Genomic DNA, 21,837 nt, shown 5'->3' on the forward strand with positions numbered 1-21,837 from the left:
CTTGTGCTTGGCTTGATTGTCGTTTGTCATCATCAAAGCCCAACTGATCAATGATAGATATCTAAGAGTGGATACATTGCACTAATAAAATTTTCCCACAGAAACCTTTTCCTATCCATTTAGTATTCATGTCTCAACATAGCATATCCTTTTTTCCTTTGATCTTTTAACATCATTTAATTGGAAGGGCCGCAGTGATTGGGGTGTGCATGTCACTTCTATTTCTGGACAACTGTAGCATTTAAAGTATTACGACAACTATAGCCCTTAAGGTATTATGGTTGGCAGAGAGAGACTATACACAAGTACACATTTTAAATAAATTGCATTTGATAACAAGTTTATAGCTATAAGACTTTTTAATTACCAAAACAAATTGTACAATAAATATACACCTATACTACCAGTTCCTGATTGCCAAAGAGAAGAGAAACCTCAGCAGAAACTACTTGTCTACCAAAAACTGGAATAGAGACAGCCTATCTTATACATATCTTCTTTGACTCCTTGATTTCATGACAAGATGAGTGGCTGTCAAAGACTCTTTATGCTTGTAGGGTCCTGTTGTATGTTATTGGTATATCATTGTTTTTTCATACTAATAGTTTACTTACATTTCTATTCTGGAAAAACTTGCTTTATTTTTATTTTTATTTTTTTAGAGAGTTTATTTATTTTATTCATGAGAGACACAGAAAGGCAGAGACACAAGCAGAGGGAGAAGCAAGCTCCTCAAGGGGAGCCTGATGTAGGACTCAATCCCAGGACCCTGGAGATCACTACCTGAGCCAAAGGCAGATGCTCAACAACTGAGCAACCCAGGTGTCCCAAAACTGCTTTAATTTTCTTCATTTGTAAATAGAACTAACCTAATCATAAGGTTGTATGGATTAAATGCTCTGCTATTTGTAAAGTATTTGGAACAAAACTTTTTTTTTTTTTTTTTTTGAGTGCCTGATGTGTTCCACTGATCTAGGCACTGATCTAGGTCATAGGGATATGTAATGAACACAATAGACAGGTTAAAATAGAGATAAGTCTAATTGTTGAATGTCTTAATAAACTGTCAGCAAGTACCAAAAGTTCTTTTTTTTCCCCAAAGATTATTCTCAAAAAGAACATTTTATATTTAAAAAACTGTAGTGAAGTAACAACAATATCAGTTGAACATTACTATCTGTCCCCCCTACTCCTCTTCTATTATATTTTAAAAGATAGAAAAGTATGGTGTTAGGGATAGGGTGTGCTAACTAACTGCCTTATATAAGTGGGACAGAAAATGTTCTCTTTCATGTTTGATTTTGAACTGTGAAGATATAAAAATTACTTTAAATTCATCCTTAAAACACATAGACACATTCTCAGTTTTTTTTATTAGGATTTATAAGAAGCTACAATTAAACATTGCTTTAAAGTTTGAATACAAAGATGAAAACCTGTATCACACTAATAGAAATAAAGGAATAGAATTGTCTTAAATGTAAATAACAGATGTAACAAAATTCAAGGCAGGAAGAGATGCAGCCTAGATGATGACATCATATTTATAAACAGTAAATTCTGATATCAATATTGTCCTGCCATTACTTGAAGTCTTTATAGCTCTTAACTAGACGTGGAGCATGGCTCTTTTTTTTTTTTTTAAATTTTTTATTTATTTATGATAGGCACACAGTGAGAGAGAGAGGCAGAGACACAGGCAGAGGGAGAAGCAGGCTCCATGCATCGGGAGCCCGACGTGGGATTCGATCCCGGGTCTCCAAGATCGTGCCCTGGGCCAAAGGCAGGCGCTAAACTGCTGCGCCACCCAGGGATCCCAGCATGGCTCTTTACATACATAAAGTATATGTGTGCAAGCACAGGCACATACAGAGAGACCCAGAGCTAGGGCAGCCAGACTTGCCTAACTGTAGAAAATTTTCATGTCTAGTTCATTTTGATTTTAAATGTTACTTATTTGTTCATGTTTTCTAGTTCTTATTTTAAGAATTAGATTTTTTTTAAAGATTTATTTATTTATTATGATAGAGATAGACACAGAGAGAGAGAGAGAGAGAGGCAGAGACACAGGAGGAGGGAGAAGCAGGCTCCATGCTGGGAGCCTGATGTGGGAATCGATCCAGGGACTCCAGGATCACGCCCTGGGCCAAAGGCAAGCACTAAACCGCAGAGCCACCCAGGGATCCCAAGAATTAGATTTTTGATTTTTTTTTTTTTTTTTTTTTTTTGGTTCTCTTCTGTGTGTGAAAAAATGTGGGTGGGCATAGGAGGTAACATATTTATATATTTATCTCTCTCTCTCTTTTTTTTTTAGCATGGTGTTAGTCTGTATATTCAAGACAAAGAAGGCTTGTCAGCTTTGGATCTTGTAATGAAGGACAGACCAACTCATGTAGTATTCAAAACTACTGGTAAGAAAATTCCGCAAATATATTTCATGAAGATACAGCTGAGAAAATTTTAGTGAAACTTTGTTCATTTTAAAATACATGAGAAAATTTATTTGTGTGTGGATATCTGCAAAGAACTTTTATCTTGGTGTATGATGGCTGATTATTTTGGGTTTTTATTCAGAACACTGATTTATTTTGTATTTTCAGTTTTAATCTATATTATGTCTGTGAGAATAAAAACATAGCCAAGTGGGAAGACAATTAGAATTGTAACTACTGTAAAGTAATTAATGTGCATCCAGAAAGCAACATCAATACTTGAGGTAGAAGGGAAAAGGAAGTGATTCTTCTACTTTCATATCTTTTTGATTTTGCTTATTTCTTTAATTTGTGTGCCTTTGAACTTTGGAAATGGGAATTGGTGGAAAAGGAGAAGAGGTTTACATGAGTCCACTCTATAATTTGCATTTAAATAGTGAGCAAGCTAAATAAGGACACATTCTTTTTTCATTTTTATTTCTATCCTTGATACTGTATTGCAAGTTATAGTTATAATTCCATTCAAGAACGGTATGTTATATGCCTTCCAAAATAAAAATTAAGACTTAGATCATAAACTTAGCGGTGATTTTTTTTTTATTCCACTTTAATAGGTATCACTAGTGTGATTTTTACATCTATCAAGAGCAAACTATTGAAGTTAATATTTCTCTAAGAAAAGTAACTTAATGATACATTTGCTTCTTTTAGAACCTTTATATGTGTATATGTAACATATAAATAATATATATATGTATTAGTAACATTCTGTATTTAATTAATTATTTTCATGGAAACTAAGTGGATACAGCAGGTGGTATTTTATTCATTTGGCAATTAAACTAGCTGCTAACAAAACCAGGAACAAATATTAGATTCCTAACATTGAGACAGACTTGTGCTGATTTAGATTTTCTGGTTTCTATTTCTAAAATTAGATAATATGTTAATAGTTTCATAATGTAAGAGATAAAGTTGACAGCGTCTTTCTAAATATGCTGGTTAAATTAGTTAGAGTCTGTGTTTGAGGTAAACTGATTAGTAGGGTATATAACTCAACTGTATTTGTTTTAAAATATTAAAGTATAAAAATTAATTTACATTTTAGATCCTACAGATGTCTACACCTGGGGAGATAATACAAATTTCACCCTGGGTCATGGAAGCCAGAATAGCAAACACCATCCAGAGTTGGTGGATCTGTTCTCCAGGAGTGGGGTTTATATCAAGCAGGTATTTTGAAGTACAATGAGAACTTTCAGAGATTAAAAATAACTTTTGTGTTTGATAGTTTATTTTTTATTTGGATTATGTTAACTTTGTGGAAGGGATAGTAACATTTTAATGAAGAAATCAATCAACAGAACTTCACTAATTCTATTTTAGATTTTGTTAGCTTTAATATTATTTAGATTGTGTTAAATACCATAAAACTGAGATGTTTGTGCAAACAGTATTAAAAATTAGAAGGCAGTATAGAGATACTACTTTAAAAGGTAAGAGCTTCTATTGATTTTCTAGCATTTGTTTTCATTTCACAAAAATTATAGTTCTTCACATTGTTTCTCAAGTGAATTTGTTGTTGAAACTCACTGTTAGTTTCAGGTGAGCAAACCTGAGTTCTTAAATATGGGTAATTATAAAATTTTAGTTGATATAATTGTACAGTTTTGGTCTTTGGTCTTCATTTTGCTGAATCATGTTTTCCACCTCCGTGGATTTTGTTACTCTTGACATACTCAATTTATTCCATAATGCAGTGTGTGTGTGTGTGTGTGTGTGTGCGCGCGCGCACGTGCATCTGAGCTTACTAGGTCCTCATAATTCTTAAAATGCTATTCCACCCATTAGCAGCCACTAATGATTGATCACAGGGCATTTAGAAAAGATACCTCTTTTCCTTTTCTGAGATAATCCATGGTGTAGTTACCTTGTATGAGCTGAGATTTTTCAGGAGCAAGGATTTTTAAACAAGAGTAAAACAATAAATGGTAGCGTTAGGAAACCAGATACTGGTTATACCTTCAGGTCCTAAGATACATGTGTTATGGAAGAAATGAGCATATTTATCCTTTGTTAGGATGAAATAGTACACTTAAGAAGAAAGCTATACTTACGGCAAGGAAGTGAGAATATTTTGTGAAGAGATTAAGGATGTAAGGAATTTGATTTACCACAGAATGAGATTGAAGCAAGCACTGGATAGGTTATGAAGGAAAGCACTGTAAATTACAGTCAGAAAAGAGAAGACAAGTTTTATGGGAATATTTACTGAGCACCAGTTATACGGAGAGCCCCATTAGTAGTAATTGAAATTGACTGATTCTATACTCTAGAACTAAATGAATTAATATCATGGGGCAGATAGTATTAATCTCAGCACAGTATATTCCAGAGAATTAAGATGAAAGGGATAATCAGTTATCTCCTTAAAAAAATTTGGAGGTTTGGGCAGCCCGGGTGGCTCAGCGGTTAGCGCTGCCTTCAGCCTAGGGTGTGATCCCGGAGACCCGGGATCGAGTCCCACGTCGGGCTTCCTGGATGGAGCCTGCTTCTCCCTCTGCCTCTGTGTCTGCCCCCCTCCCCCCGTGTCTCTCAAAAATAAATAAATAAAATCTTAAAAAAAAATTTAGGGGTTTTAAGGTTGGAAGACTTTTTTTTTTTTTTTTTTTTAAGATTTTATTTATTCATGAGAGACACAGAGAGAGAGAGAGAGGCAGAAACACAGGCAGAGGGAGAAGCAGGCTCCATGCAGGGAGCCCGACGTGGGACTCGATACTGGGACTCTGGGGTCACACCCTGAGCCAAAGGCAGATGCTCAACCGCTGAGCCACCCAGGCGTCCCAAGGTTGGAAGACTTAAACTCTGGTATTGGTTGTTTAATATAAGTCAGAAATAGAATGGCATTCTAATATTGAATATAAAACCAAGCAAAATGTATTATTTCTGGTTTAAAAAAATGATTTTTCCTTTACAAATTCTAAATTTGTGTTACAAATATGAATATAATGTTGGGTTTTATTTTTAGACTTTTTGGGTATTTGCGGTATAATTAAATGAATTAATGACTTTTTTATTACTTAGATAAATATACGTATTCACAGAACTTACCAAGTAATTAAAAGATATATGTGAATAGAGCTTGTAAGTCGGCTTCTAACTTTCTTATTTTCCATAAGAACCTGATTTTCTGGAAAATAATTCTCCGATTGCTTTATTTTGTAATAATTTTTTATATCCAAAGTTAGAAATATTATAGGTGACATAAGAAATGTAAAAGCACATATTTTTTAAAAAGAAAAAATGATTTTTAAATGGTATTAAGGTAAAACTAATATACTGATATTAGATGGTTTGCAAAATAACAGAGTGTGGTGTAGGGGTTAAGTATGTATGTACATAAACAGGCATACTTTGTGTTATTGCACTATGCTTTATTGGACTTCATAAACACTGGATTTTTTACAAATTGAAGGTTTATGGCAGTTTTGCATTGAGTAAGTCTTTGCCATTTTTCCAATAGCATTTCTTTACTTCATGTCTCTGTGTCACATTTTGTTAATTCTCTCAATAATATCAAACTTCTTCATTAGTATTATACAGTTGACCCTTGAAGAACATGGAGGTCAGGACACTTGAACCCCTCCATTCAATCAAAAATCCATGCATAACTTCTGACTCACCAAAAACTTAACTGCTGTTGATTAGGAGTCTTACTGAGAACATAGTCAATTAGCACATACTTATATGCATTAAACACTGTATTCTTACAGTAAGGTAAGGTGGGGAAAAGAAAATGTTATTAAGAAAGTCATAGGGAAAGAGAATACATTTAAAGTATTGTACTATATTTCCTGGAAAAATATCTGCTTATAAGTAGATACACACTGAAGTTCAAACCGGTGTTGTTCAGAAGTCATTTGTATTTGTTCTGGTGATCTGTGATCAGTGATCTTTGATATTACTATTGTAATTGGCTTTGGGTACCACAAACTGCATCCATATAAGATGGTGAACTTAATTGATAAATGTATGTGTTCTCACTGCTCCACTGGCCATTGTTCCCTATTTCTCTACCTTTTCTTGGGCCTCCTTAATTCTCTGAGACACAGATTATTGAAATTAGTTCTGTTAAGAACTCTGCAATGTCCTCTAAGTGTTTAAGTGAAAGGAAGAATTGAATGTCTCTCACTTTAAATCAAAAGCTAAAAATGATTAAGCTTAGAGAGTAAAGTGTGTCAAAAACTGAGATAGGTGGAAAAGTAGGCCTTCTGAACCAGCAAGTTGGCCAAGTTGTGAATTCAAAGAAAAAGTTCTTGAAAGAAAAGAAAAGTGCTACTCCAGTGAACACACAAATGGTAAGAAAGTGAAACAGCCTTATTACCGATATGGAGAAAGTTTTAGTGACCTTAGTATAAGATCAAACCAGACACAAAATTCCCTTCAGCCAAAGCCTAATCCAGAGCAAGGCCTTTAACTCTCTTCAATTCTGTGAAGGCTAGGAGAGGCGAGGAAGTTGGAGAAGAAAATTTGAAGCTGGGAGAGTTTAGTGGGTTCATGAAGTTTAAGGAAAGAAGCCGTCTCGCTAACATCAAAGTGCAAGGTGAAGCAGCAGGTGCTGATGTAGATGCCCCAGCAAGTTACCCAAAGATCCAGCCAAGACAATGCAGGCTGCTGCACTAAACAACAGATTTTCAATGTGGACAGACAGCTTTCTATTGGGAGAGGTCAGTGAGTGGCTTCAAAGGACAGGCTGATTGTCTTGTTGGGGGCTAATGCAGCTGGTGAAGCCAGTGTTCACTTAACAATACTAAAAATCCTAGGGATCTTAAGAATAATAATGCTAAATGTCTTCTGCTTGTGCTCTAAAACTAGAACAGAGCCTGGTTGATAGCATATCTGTTTACTGCATGGTCTACTGAATATATGTCTTAAGCCCACTGCTGAGACCTGCTCAGAAAAAAAGATTCTTTCAAAACATTACTGCTCATTGATGATGCACCTTGTCACCCGGGAGCTCTGATGGAGATGTACAATGTGATTGATGTTGTTTTCGTGCCTGCTAACGCAACATTCATTCTGTGGCCCATGGATCAAGGAGTCATTTTTGACTTTCAAGTCTTATTATTTAAGAAGCATGTTTCATATGGCTAAAGTTGCCATAGATAGTGATTCTTCTTAAGGGTCTGGGCAAAGTAAACAGAAAATCTTCTGGAAAAAAACCAGAAAAACGTTCCAGATGCCATGAACACTTGTGATTCACGGAAAGATGTCAAAATATCCACATCACAGGAGTTTAGAAGAAATTTGATTCTAGCCCTCATGGACGACTTTGAGGGGTTCAGATCTTCACTGGGGAAAGTAAGTGCAGATGTGGTAGAAATAGCAAGAGAACTAGAATTAGAAGTGGAGCCTGAAGATGGGACTGCATCGTTGCCATCTCATGATCAAATTGACGGGTTGAGGAGCTGCTTCTTATGGATGAGCAAAAGGTGTGGTGTCATGAGATGCATTCTACTCCTGGTGAAGATGCTGTGAAGACTGTTCAAATGACACTAAGGATTTAGAATATGATATAAACTTAGTTGATAAAGCAGTGTCAGGGTTTGAGAGGATTGACTGAAGTTTTTAAAGAAGTTCTACTGTGGGTAAAATGCTATCAAATAGCATTGCATGCTAGAGAGAAAACATTCATGAAAGGATGAGTCTGTTGATTTGGTTAACTTCATTGTTGAATTGTTTTAAGAAATTGCCATAGTCTTCCCCACTTTCAGCAACCACCACCTTGATCAGTCAGCAGCCATCAACACTGAGGCAAGACCATCCACCAGTAAAAAGATTATGACTTGCTGAAACATCTGATGATTGTTTAGTACTTTCTAGTACTAAAGTATTTTTAAAATTAAGATATGTGCATTATTTTTTTAAAGACCCAGTACTATTGCTTACTTAACAGACTACAGTATAAAAGAAACATAACTTTTATATGCTCTTGGAAACCAAAAATTAATTTGACTCACTTTACCAAGAAATTTTCCCTATTGTGGTAATCTGGAACCAAATCACAATATCTACGAGATATGCCTGTAATTAAAACTGCTATTGGTTTCGTATTATTGCCTTCCATGAAGTTTAGTCCTTTAATTAGCCTTCTGATAAGGGTATGTGAATATATAATTGCATGTCAGTAGGGCAAGGAGGGTTTGGAAAGATGGCAGGTAGATAAGGAAATGGGGAAGAGGGTAAAACTTGAAAATAAGTTTTATTTAAAGCCATGTAATGATATTAAAGATATATTAGACAGAAACAGATATTAAAAGGACATACTATTGAACCACCAAACCCTGTATAGGCGATACCTTTTTAAAAATATTCTTAAGCCATATGTACTGTTTTCTTTAATACCATATTAGTATTTTTGATGTTTGTGCTTCATGTTGTACTGCTTCGTTCTTGTTTGTGATTTTATAGTTGGGAAACAGCTGACTACTGCTTTTCCTAGTTGAACGCTTGAGATTTGCATTATCCTTTGTTTAGTGTCTTTTGTGGGTAATATATACTTAATTTCTTTTTTCCTTTTCCCATTTATCAGCATTTGTAGATATAGTTTTAAAATTGTATTTTTAGGGGATCCCTGGGTGGCGCAGCGGTTTGGCGCCTGCCTTTGGCCCAGGGCGCGATCCTGGAGACCCGGGATCGAATCCCACATCGGGCTCCCGGTGCATGGAGCCTGCTTCTCACTCTGCCTGTGTCTCTGCCTCTCTCTCTCTCTCTCTGTGTGTGTGACTATCATAAATAAATAAAAATTAAAAAAAAATAAAATTGTATTTTTAATATTTATTATAGAACTATATATTATAGTACATACATATATATACAAAATAGAGAGAATATATAATGAATCCCCACATACATGTCATCCAGCTTAAATAGCAGTATTCTGTAATTTATTCTTTTTATAAAAGTTATTTTATTCAGAGAAATTTAATCATATTCTTTTGTTTTCTCCTAGGTGGTGCTTTGTAAATTTCATTCAGTGTTTCTTTCTCAGAAAGGGCAGGTTTATACCTGTGGTCATGGTCCTGGAGGACGTTTAGGCCATGGAGATGAACAGACATGCTTGGTAATTGAAATGTCATTACCCATCTTAGGTAACTTCAGTAAAATTTCCCTAAAATGGAAGCTTCAGTTAACTAAAGAGACATTGTTTTTATCCTACTATAAGCAGAGAGTAATATAACAGTTGATTATAGAGTTAAAAAATTAGTTGTGGCGCCTGGGTGGCTCAGTTAATCCTCTGATTCTTGGTTTCAGCTCAGGTTGTGCTTTCTGGGTCTTGGGACAGAGCCTTGAGTTGGGCTCACTGCTCAGCAGGGAGTTTTCTTCCCTTTTACCCCTAATCCCCGCTTTTGCACAATCTCTCTCTCTGAAATAAATAAATCTTAAAAATTGTTTAAAAAAAGATCATTTAGTTTCCTTGCATATCATGTTTAAAGCATTTAGATAGAGTTTTTTTTTTTTAATATTTTAAAGATAATATTTTATTTATTCATGAGAGACACAGAGAGAGAGGCAGAGACATAGGCAGAGGGAGAAGCAGGCTCCACATTGGAAACCTGATGTGGGACTCAATCCTGGAACTCCGGGATCACGCCCTGAGCCAAAGGCAGACGTTCAACTGCTGAGCCACCCAGGTGTTCTGAAGCATCAAAGAAAAATTATATTTTGCATATAGCAAATAATAAGACAGGAGAGCATATAAATAAGTTTTAAAATATTTCCATATTTGAAATTTTAAAAGTCAGACTAATTGTAAAGCCCTTTTCTTGAAGTAGTCCTGGTTTTTATTTATTTACTTTTTAGTTCTCATCAAAGTATTTGTGGCCTACCAGTTGAGTTGGGGCCTCTGGGTGGCTCATTTGGTTGAGCCTCCAAATCTTGGTTTCAGCTCAGGTCATGATCTCATGGATTGTGAGATTCAGCTTTGGGTAGGGCTTTTTACTCAGGGGGACGTCTGCTTGAAGATTCTTTCCCTTTTTCCTTCTCTCCTCTTATGTTCATGTGCTCTCTCTCTAAAATAAATCAGTCTTTAAACAAAAATAAAAGTTGAGCCTGTGTTTTCATTGTATAATCAAAGATTGACTCTTACGCTACTGAAACTGTTAATTGGAAGAAACCTAAATAATTATTGCATTAAAAAATTGCCTAGGGATCCCTGGGTGGCGCAGCGGTTTGGTGCCTGCCTTTGGCCCAGGGCGCGATCCTGGAGACCCGGTATCGAATCCCACGTCGGGTTCCTGGTGCATGGAGCCTGCTTCTCCCTCTGCCTGTGTCTCTGCCTCTCTCTCTCTCGCTGTGTGTGACTATCATAAATAAATAAAAAAAAATTAAAAAAAAAGAAAATTAAAAAAAAATTGCCTAGTAGATTATTTTTAAGGTAAAATTTTTTGACAGGATTACTGCTATATTTATCTATTAAAGGGTGCTTTGAAAAGAAGAGAGAACTATAATAACAGCTTCCAATTTTCGTGGGTTTATTATGTTCTAGGCATCAGTGATGCTTTTCGTACGGTATCATTGACTTAAGCCTCACAAACAACCCTGTGAGATTACAGATATTATTGTCTTCATTTTATGCAATGTCAGAGACTTGTTTTTTATACTTACCAAATCATTTACTCTTCACACCTGTATTTTCCTGTATTTTTATTTATTTATTTTTTCAATACATCAGTGAATACCTTAGCTGAAGACTTCTTTTATTTATACCAAACAAATTTATACTTGGTGTATGATAAGGGCTCAAAAATCATTTGTTGGATTGAATTATTTTACTGAAATGTCTTACTGGGTTTTGCATTTTACTCATAAACCAATGTCCATATCCTGTTAAACTTTTTTTTTTTTTTTAAGATTTTATTTATTTATTCATGAGAGACATAGAGAGAGGCAGAGACACAGGCAGAGGGAAAAGCAGGCTCCGCGCAGGGAGCCCGATGTGGGACTCGATCCTGGGATTCCAAGACCACACCCTGGGCCGAAGGCAGGCGCTAAACCGCTAAGCCACTCAGGCATCCCCCCTAAACTTTTTTTAAAAAAACTGTTTATTTTTTTAAGATTTTATTATTTATTCATGAGAGACACAGAGAGGCAGAGACACAGGCAGAGGGAGAAGCAGGTTCCATGCAGGGAGCCTGATGTGGGACTTGATCCCAGGTCTCCAGGATCACACCTTGGGCTGAAGGCAGCACTAAACCGCTAGGCCACCGGGGCTGCCCCATATCCTATTAAACTTATCCCTTGCTAAATTGTAGAGTTTACCTATGATATGTCAGCCATTTATTAGTTATGTCATTTTGGAAATGGGATCACCAGATTCTGTTTGCATTTTGGTATAAATGGTTAATATATACTAAAGATACTTTTATTTTGTAGATTCCTAGGCTTGTGGAAGGACTGAGTGGTCATACTTGTTCCCAAGTGGCAGCCGCTAAGGATCATACTGTTGTACTGACTGAAGATGGATGTGTTTATACATTTGGTCTGAATATTTTTCATCAATTAGGAATTATTCCTCCACCTTCCAGTTGTAATGTACCCAGACAGGTAAGCTTCCTTTTTTAAAACAAGGTGACTATTTGCTATAAAACCTGTATGGACAAAAAGATGGAAGATACTGACATGTAACTTATTTTACTTATATTTAATGGTATATACTTTATTTTTCACAGGAGATACTAAGCAGAGTATAATTTAGCATTTGTTTGGAGTAAGAGAGAAGGCGTTTGGGAAACTAGGCCCAAAAGTTCTTTAGTTTAAACTTTTTTATTTATAAGCAGAGGGGGATCCACATTTTGCGGGTTTAAAACAAATAATTTTGAGGCCCTCCTTAAGAAAACATGAAATTTATGGGGGCTTCTGGGTGGTTTAGTGGTTGAGTGTCTGCCTTGAGCTCAGGGCATGATGATTCTGGGTCCTGAGATCAAGTCTCGTATCGGGTACCCTGCATGGAGCCTGCTTCTCCCTCTGCTTCTGTCTCTGCCTCTGTCTCTCTGTGTCTCTCATGAATAAGTAATTGAAGTCTTTAAAAGAGAATAATAAACGCAAAATGTGCCGTGTAAGTGAGTTATCCAGAAGTCCAAGCTTATTGGGCTAGGACTGGTGCTTTAAATTAATATGTTGCTAGAATCATCACTCAATAACAAATGTGTTTCCAATTTGTAAATTTTGTATTTCAGAGATTAAATTTCTTTACTGGTTTAATCCTTTGGATTTAAAATTATTATTAGATACACAGTTTTTATTAATAAGCTTTTAAATCTAATGCTTTTCCATTCTGGATGACTAATGAATTGATAGGAATTGCTGAGAAATAGTTAGAGGTAGCCTCCAATCTGTGGTACTTTTTGGTTGGAGGATCCATTTTCTATAATCATGAAATTTGTGGATATTAATCATTTTGTAAATTTCTTTATAAATGGTAGATTTTATTCTTGTTTTTATTCTTAGTGTTATGTGGCTATCTTGGAGCTTTAGGTTGACATGGACATATCTAGTATTCTCAATTTTGCATCCCTAGGAGCCATTTGGCAATGTACAGAGATATTTTTAGTTGTCACAGCTGGGGGTGGGGTTGGGAGTAGTGCTACTGACATCTAGTAGGTAGAGTTCAGGGTTGCTGCTAAACCTGTAGTTTATAAGGTAGTCCCCCACAGCAAAGATTCATCTGACTGAAAAATGTCAGTAGTGCCACTGTTGGGGGACCCTGAATATGTCCAATAGTTTTTCTTTAATTTATTTTCATTTTCTTCTATTTTTTTTTCAACATAGGAAGTGTACTCTTTAATCTCCATCACCTGTGTCACTCATTCCCCCAGGCACCTCCCCTCTGTTGACCATCAGTTTGTTGTCTATAGATAAGAGTCCTCGTCTTGATTTGTCTTTCTCTCTCTCCTTTTTCTTTGCTCATTTTTTTTCCCTTAAATTCCATGTGAGTGAGATCATGGTATTTGTCTTTCCCTGACTAACTTTCTTTTGCTCAGCATTGTACTCTATCCCTGTTGTTACAAATGGCAAGATTTCATTCTTTTTTTTATGGCTGAATAGTATTCCATTGTGTATATACACACCACATCTTTATGCATTCATTTATTGAGGGACACTTGGCTGTTTCCATAGTTTGGCTATTGAAAATAATGCTGTAGTAAACATAGGGGTGCATGTATCCCTTTAAATTAGTGTTTTTTTTTTTTTCTTTTTTTTTTAATTAGTGTTTCTGTATTCTCTGGTTAAATACCCAGTTGTATGATTCCTGGATCATAGGGTAGTTTTATTTTTAATTTTTTGAGGAACCTTCATATTGTTCTACATAATGGCTGCAATAGTTTGCATTCCCACCAACAGTGCAAGAGGGTTCCCTTTTTTCCACATCCTTGCCAGTGCTTGTTACTTGTGTTTTCTATTTTAGCCATTCTGACAGGTGTGAGGTGATAACCTCATTGTATTTTTGATTTGTATTTCTTTGATGATGAGCATCGTTTTATTGTCTTTCGGCCATCTATGTATGTCTTCTTTGGAGAAATGTCTATTCGTGTCTTCTGCCCATTTTTTATTTTTTTATTTTATTTTTTTCTGCCCATTTTTTAATTGGATTATTTGTTTTTTGAGTATTGAGTTGTAGGAGTTCTTTATATATTTTGGATACTAAACCTTTATTGAATATGTCATTTGCAAATATCTTCTTTCATTCCATAGGTTGCTTTTTAGTTTTTGTTGATTGTTTCCTTTGTTGTGTAGAAACTTTTTATTTTGATGTGGTCTCAGTAGTTTCTTTTTTTTTAAATTTTTTATTTATTTATGATAGTCACAGAGAGAGAGAGAGAGAGAGAGAGAGAGAGAGGCAGAGACACAGGCAGAGGGAGAAGCAGGCTCCATGCACCGGGAGCCCAACATGGGATTCGATCCCGGGTCTCCAGGATTGCGCCCTGGGCCAAAGGCAGGCGCTAAACCGCTGCGCCACCCAGGGATCCCCAGTAGTTTATTTCTGCTTTTGTTTCCCTTACCTCAGGAGACATATCTAGAAAAAAGTTGCTACAGCCAGTGTCAGAGACTTATTGCCTGTGTTCTCTTCAAGGATCTTTGTGGTTTCAGGTCTCACATTTAGGTCTTTAATACATTTTGAGTTTATTTTTGTATATGGTGAGAGAAAGTGGTCCAGTTTCATTCTTTGCGTGTTTCTCTCCAGTTTTCTCAATAAGATTTGTACGAAAAAGACAAAACAATTGTCTTTTTCCCCATTGTAAACATTCATTCTTCCTTTGTTGAGGATTAATTGGCCACATAATTGTGGGTTTATTTCTGAATTTTCTGTTCTTTTCCATCGATGTATGTGTCTCTTTTTATGCTAATATCATGCTGTTATAGTTACTGTTGTTTTGTAATATAACTAGAAATCTGGAATTGTGATACCTCCAGTTTTGGTTTTCTTTTTTGAGATTGCTTTGGCTATTCCTGGGATGCAAGTGTGATTCAGTATTCATACAAGAATCATTGTGATAATACATCACATTAGTAAGAGTCATCTGGCTGTAAAATCAATAGTGCCACTGTTGAATATGTCACATTTAAAAGTGTTGAATTTTCTGATAGAATGAGAATCCCTGTTTTGCATGTTGCTTGTTGAAAAGTTGAATGATTTGGTTTTTATACTGTTAATTTTTTATATATTAAAACTGCTGACTTAAAGTTGCTACATCAAAATATCTTGTGTTCTGAGAAGGGTTGGAGTCTCAGTGCTGAGATCTTCAGTGAATTCTGGCATTAGAACTTGAGGGGGCACTGGTAGTGGGTATGTCATATTTGCTACTCTGGTCTACTGGATCTTTAAAAAATTATTCTAGTACTTGGTAATATAATAAACTGCTGTCTTACTTATCTTTTTGAATAGATGCAGGCAAAATATCTGAAAGGAAGGACAATCATTGGAGTAGCGGCAGGCAGGTTTCATACAGTGCTGTGGACTAGAGAAGCTGTTTACACTATGGGACTAAATGGTGGACAACTGGGTAAGAAATCTTGATGACAATATCTGAAAAGTAAATTGAATTTTTATTTTATTTTATTTTATTTTTTTTTTGAATTTTTAAAACAATAAAAAATTTAAAAATTTTTTAAAAATAAATTGTTTTTTATTTATTTGTCTGATTTTTTAGGTTATTTGCCAGATCCCAATGGAGAAAAGTATGTAACTGCTCCTCGTCAAGTCTCTGCCCTTCATCATAAGGATATCACTTTGTCTTTAGTTGCTGCAAGTGATGGGGCCACAGTCTGTGTTACCACAAGGGGAGATATTTACTTACTTGCAGACTATCAGTGCAAGAAGATGGCTTCTAAGTATGTTATGTGTATTTTTGTAAAGAAATATAATTTTAATAATAATAATTCTTCCAGCAAGACTTAGAATATAAGCTTTATGTGCTATGTTCTAGAGTGTCAGATGAAGAAAACTGAATGGAGAAAATTTAAAACTGAAAGGGAAAATCAAGAGTTTTTACCTTTGAGCTTAGTCTTTGAGAAGCATCCAGGGAGCATATGTAGAAGTTCTCTGTAAATTGTTAAACAGTATTTCAGAACTATATTTAACATATGGTTAAATGTGACCTATAAATTTCTTTTTTTTTTTATGCTTCAGGTACATAGTACTAGATTAATTATAATTCTTGGTTTGTGACACAATCATCATTGGTTCATGTGTGGCTTTCTTATGTTATGCATTTATTTATTTTTTAAAAATAGTTAATTATTTATCATGGATTCTCAGTCCATGTGTTTATAATTAACTGGTATATTTTTTATCTTTATATTTGTGTAGCCTTTTGTTACCTGAGAGTAGGATATAGTATGATATATCCTATAGTAGGATATAGTAGCATGCAGTAAAAACTAGCAGTTGGTTAGCTCATCAAAAAAGCCAGGTAAAGCAGGGAATCATAAAACTAAGGTGTAAGCATGGATGTGTCCGCCAATTGGAGTTCCTTAGCTTTTGAGCATAAACCTACCCATAATGTATCATCTGTGATTTCATTTTGAACACTTTAAGGAGGAAGCTCTTAAAAACAATTGTGAGGTAAATTAATATGGTTAGAGTCCTTTACTTTTCATATATTTCAATCTTTTATAGTTGATTAATCCATTTCTGATTTGACAGCAGTATTTTGCTATGCATTTTAATGTGTCATTCCAAAGTATTCAACTTTTTTTTTTTTTCAAGATTTTATTTATTTATTCATGAGAGACACAGAGAGACAGGCAGAGAGAGAAGCAGGCTCCATGCAGTGAGCCCAATGTGGGACTCGATCCTGGGACTCCAGGATCACGCCCTGAGCCGAAGGCAGAAGCTCAACCTCTGAGCCACCCAGGCGTCCCCAAAATTAAATTAGTGATGATTTTCCTGGTAGCTATTAGCTATTTAGGGTTGTTCATATTTGAAATTAAAGATTTGTTTCATTTTGAGGTTTTAAGTTTTTCTGGTCTGTTAGGAGCTTTTAGTCTTATCAGTTAATTAAAGTAGAGTGAAGGGATCCCTGGGTGGCGCAGCAGTTTAGTGCCTGCCTTTGGCCCAGGGCACGATCCTGGAGACCCGGGATCGAACCCCACGTCGGGCTCCCGGTGCATGGAGCCTGCTTCTCCCTCTGCCTGTGTCTCTGCTCTTTCTCTCTGTGTGTGTGACTATCATAAATTAAAAAAAAAAAAAAAAAAAAAGAGTGAATGTGTGCATTCACAAGTGGGACTTTAGATTTCAGAGGTGTGTGTGTGTGTGTAGGTACAGGCATTTGGGAGGGAAGGACTTGCTATAAAAAGAAACTGCCATAATGTAGGGGAAACTTAAAGAGAAAGGAGGGACTAAGGATACCAAAGGCCAAATTGTCTTACTTCACGTGTCACAATAATCACTGTAGATTATTGTTTGAATAGTAATTTCTTAAAAATTGAGCCATGTATATTTTAGAGAACATATTTTTTTTAATTTTTTTTTTTTTTTTAGAGAACATATTAATGGAGAGTTTTCTTTTTCACCTAGACAACTAAACTTGAAAAAAGTTCTTGTTTCTGGGGGACGTATGGAATACAAGGTTGATCCTGAAAATTTAAAGGAAAATGGGGGTCAAAAAATTTGCATTCTTGCCATGGATGGAGCTGGAAGGGTAAGTGTATATTTATGCAAAAGTGTAGTAAAGAAATTTTGTTCTCAATTGATAGCTGTAAGGGACCTGATAATGTGAACATGTATTGTTATGATGATGATGATTCCCATTGACTTTTTTCTCTACTTACTTTTGACATCAGTAGTAATTAGTATGGAGCTGATATTTCAAAGAAAGTTTGATGACAATTAATGTTGCACAGTACAGCTTTGTTAAACTGTAGCTTAAAATTTCATTTACTGTGCTTAAAATGGAAATAAGGAATTTTGATGGATTATTTGATATGTAAACTGAGTATGGATGAAGATATCAAATCGCATAGATATATTTTATATAACAGCTCCTTAAAAAAAGTAAAAGCTGAACAGGCAAAATTAAAAATTTTGTAATTAGCAAATTTCCCCCAGATTTAGTTTTAAGGAAATGTACACATAATGTATATTTTCAGAGATTATAACTGTCATATATAAAAGATAATGCATTCCTAGATCACTATAGGAAGAGTCTCTAATCTCTTTACATTTAAGTAGACTTCAATTTCAGTGCCCTGTGCAAATATATCAGTACATTTCTCTAAGAAATTGTTAAATTAAGCATATATTCATACATTTTAGTAACACAAATAATTTTACACTGGCTAGAAAAACACAGATTGCCTTCTGCTTTTTGTTTATAAAATAGAAACATATAATGAGAATGTTTTCTGAATCTTACAAAGTGCTATAAAATTTGACATTTGGAAATTGAAGAATTAATCATAAAGCTCTACCTACTGGTACTTAACAGATATAAGTTTGTAGTTGATAATTTTAATATAGAGGACTATTAGAACTCTAATTTTATACTATGGGAGGAAGCAGTGGCATGGGATTACATAAAATAGTCTAAAAAGCATTTGACTCTAGGATATATTTTATTTATATTAATATGGATCTAGTTTATACTTCTGTATCTTTAATTTCTGCAAAATAGAATCTTACTATGAAAACCAATCTCTGAAGGACTCAATCAGTATAGTCTTTCTTTTTTTTTACATAAATTTTAAAATTTTGGCAGATACCATTTTGTGTTAGTTTTCTTAAATATGAGGGGATCAAACTTTTAAAAATCAGCAGCATTAATTTTTCAAATGTAATTTTTCTTGGAATGCAAATATATGAAGCAGATAAGAGTTACTGTTCTGGATGAAGCTGGATTGGAAAACTCAATACCATACCTCTCCTTATTCTCTCCATCCCTAACTAGTAGGTTCCAAGCCATTTCTCAGAAACATTAAAGCTTGCAGAACCGCTTGGAAGCCATTGAACTCTATGATTTTTCTACCTGTAAGATTTAGTTCTATAATTGGGTTATTCATGTCCTTTTTTTCTTGAGAGCTAAAGTTTGGATTTTCATAGGGTGATTTTCATTCTTCTTGCAAATAGATGGTACTACAAGTCTAATATCTAAGTTTTAGTTTTCATATTTTTGCTTTTCTTTACTATTGTAGCAGATCAATTTACCAAAAACGAGTAATACTGAAAATTACATCTTCTTAAGGGGAGTGTCTTTGAAGTATTTTTAGTGCTTCATATTTGCTTGATGTACTTTTTCTGAAAGACACAATGAATTGATTTTTATAGTTTCTTTTTCTGTGAAAGAGTGAACATGGAAACATATTAATTAGAGATATAATCCTTTGATACCAGTTTTTGGTTGTTCAGGTGCTATATGGGAATATATTTTTATTCCAGTGTAATTTGGATTTATTTTAGGTATTTTGCTGGAGATCAGTCAGCAGTTCTCTAAAGCAGTGTCGATGGGCTTATCCACGCCAGGTCTTCATTTCTGATATTGCTTTAAATAGAAAAGACATTTTATTTGTCACACAAGATGGAGAAGGATTTAGAGGGAAATGGTTTGAAGAAAAAAAAAGGAATTCTGAAAAGAAAGGTCAGTTCATATATGTGTCATATATGTGAATAGAGCATAAAGTATCTTTCAATTAACCTTTAATTTCACAAGTGTTTATCATTAGGTTTGACAAGGGTTATTAGGTTTTACCCTTAAGTATTGTCTTTTGATTTTGGTTTATGTGTATGTAGGTAAATAGTTAATTCCCTTAACTCTGGTTTTCTTTTTTATTTTTTAAATATATTTTTTTAATTTTTATTTATTTATAATAGTCACAGAGAGAGAAAGAGAGGCAGAGACACAGGCAGAGAGAAGCAGGCTCCATGTACCGGGAGCCCGACGTGGGAATCGATCCTGGGTCTCCAGGATCGTGCCCTAGGCCAAAGGCAGGCGCCAAACCGCTGAGCCACCCAGGGATCCCTTAACTCTGGTTTTCAACCTTTTATCTGTCTCAGTATATCCTGAGGTCATGGTGCATTCCTATCACTAATAGTAGATCACTGCTTGGCTCTAGGGACAGGGAAGTGTAAAGTTTAAAGAAAAAACTCCCCAGATGCTTTTGAACCATCTTCCAAGCTCCATTTTTTTATCTTCTTCCCTAAATTGAGAAGTGACTGGCTTATAGTGTGTGTGTGTGTATATATATATATATATTTTTTTTTACATTTTATGTATTGTCTTTTTATATACTTGTATATGTAAAATTAAAATTTTTTAAACACATTTCATGGCTTAAAGGAAAATAATAGGAAGAATAAATTTTTATATTGAGAATTTAAAAAAATAGTTGTATTAAATAGTTGTTGGGTAGAGATAAATTTTATTTCATTCCTTGATGAATAGAAAGGATAGCTTTAAGATGCTACCATTGAAAACAAATTATTCATTATATAGTTCATTCTTAATTTTATCTGATTATAAATTTATAAATTTATGATTACTTGCATCGTTTTTTAACTTAAGTTGCCAAATTTTTCTTTCATCCATAATTATTTGTTGATTTTTTTCTGGAAAAACTAAAATTCATTTACCTCTTCACAGTTAATGGGTCCCACTGTATCCCAAATCATATGGACTACTGCAAAAAATATATTTTCCTAAAAAAAAAAAAAAAGTTTTCCTTATTCGTACTCTTATTTCTTTTTATCTGTTCTTAACTATTAGAGTGATCTTATTTTAATATTTGATCTGATTTTAATATTCCTGTATTTAAAAACTCTTTAATGTTTCCTCACTTCCTAAACATCGTCCCAAAAGCTCCTTCTCTGACCTTTGTCTGTGTACCTGAACTGCTTTCATTTATCATTCTTCAGTCACATCCATCTTCAGGTTTTCAATTTTGTTCAGTAGTCCCAGGACTTTCTCTAATTTTTCACATCTCAGATTCATTTATGCTTCATCAGAAATGTTTTCACAGATCCCTCAATCTAAATTGAAGTACCCTGTTTCACTTTTCATATTCCCTTTGGATTTTCATGATGCAACTTGTCTCTACTTGTTTTTATGTATTTATCTTTTTTTTTTTTTTAAGTTTTTATCTATTTATGAGAGAGACAGAGACAGAGATGCAGGCAGAGGGAAAAGCAGGCCCCATGCAGGAAGCCTGATGTCTGGAATCACGCCCTGAGCCAAAAGCAGATGCTCAACCACTGAGCCACCCAGGCATCCCTGTATTTATCTTTGTGATTAGTTTTTTTAATGCTTGTCTCCTATCAGGCTATAAGATGGCAAGGACCTTGACTATTGCACTGGGTCCTTGGCATTCAGCATATTTCCTGATACATAGTAGTCCCTCATTAAGATCTGTTGAATGAATATGCTAAGACACATATAAGGAACGTTTATAATTAATTCAGAAAATTATAAACATAGTTTTCAAAATCAAAGACACAGTGGAGTGATTAGAGGTTTGTTGTATTTCTTTTATTTCTTTATAGATTATGTAAGTCTGTAAACATTTAAATTAGATTTACTGTGTGTCACATATAGAGCTATGCTTTATTGATAACATATATGTTGATAACAGGGCCCCTGTTCTCAGACACTCATAAGTTTGTAGGGACAATAGATACATGTTAATATTTACAGTTTACAAATGCTAATATGCATATGTTAGGTTTTTTGAGAGTAGAAATTGCAATAACTGAGTGTGTGGGAAAAATTAGCAAAGGCCTGTAAGACTGAAATAGAGTGAATTTGAGAGAGTAACCAAAATGCAGGTTTGACTGCATATAAATGTTGGAAGTCTTAGAATTGTATCTTAGTCACATTTAGTAATCTGAATTCATGATCTCATGCTTCCACATTTG

General features: G+C 34.7%; 1 protein-coding gene across 6 annotated transcripts in view; it reads left to right on the top strand.

Annotated features, from left to right (window-relative positions):
* Nucleotides 1-21,837, top strand: part of IBTK (inhibitor of Bruton tyrosine kinase) — a 100,062-nt gene that overhangs the window by 12,762 nt on the left and 65,463 nt on the right. For 5 of the 6 annotated variants that reach the window (XM_072832246.1, XM_072832250.1, XM_072832248.1 and 2 more), the window contains exons 3-10: nucleotides 2,315-2,411; nucleotides 3,541-3,665; nucleotides 9,445-9,555; nucleotides 11,868-12,038; nucleotides 15,379-15,496; nucleotides 15,644-15,824; nucleotides 17,512-17,635; nucleotides 19,390-19,567. In XM_072832246.1, coding sequence (XP_072688347.1) covers nucleotides 2,315-2,411; nucleotides 3,541-3,665; nucleotides 9,445-9,555; nucleotides 11,868-12,038; nucleotides 15,379-15,496; nucleotides 15,644-15,824; nucleotides 17,512-17,635; nucleotides 19,390-19,567 — 1,105 coding nt within the window. The remainder of the gene's footprint in view (nucleotides 1-2,314; nucleotides 2,412-3,540; nucleotides 3,666-9,444; nucleotides 9,556-11,867; nucleotides 12,039-15,378; nucleotides 15,497-15,643; nucleotides 15,825-17,511; nucleotides 17,636-19,389; nucleotides 19,568-21,837) is intronic. The other variant, XM_072832251.1, reaches the window with a different exon arrangement.

Source organism: Canis lupus, chromosome 7 (assembly GCF_048164855.1).
Source record: "Canis lupus baileyi chromosome 7, mCanLup2.hap1, whole genome shotgun sequence".
Classification (NCBI taxonomy): Eukaryota; Metazoa; Chordata; class Mammalia; order Carnivora; family Canidae; genus Canis; species Canis lupus.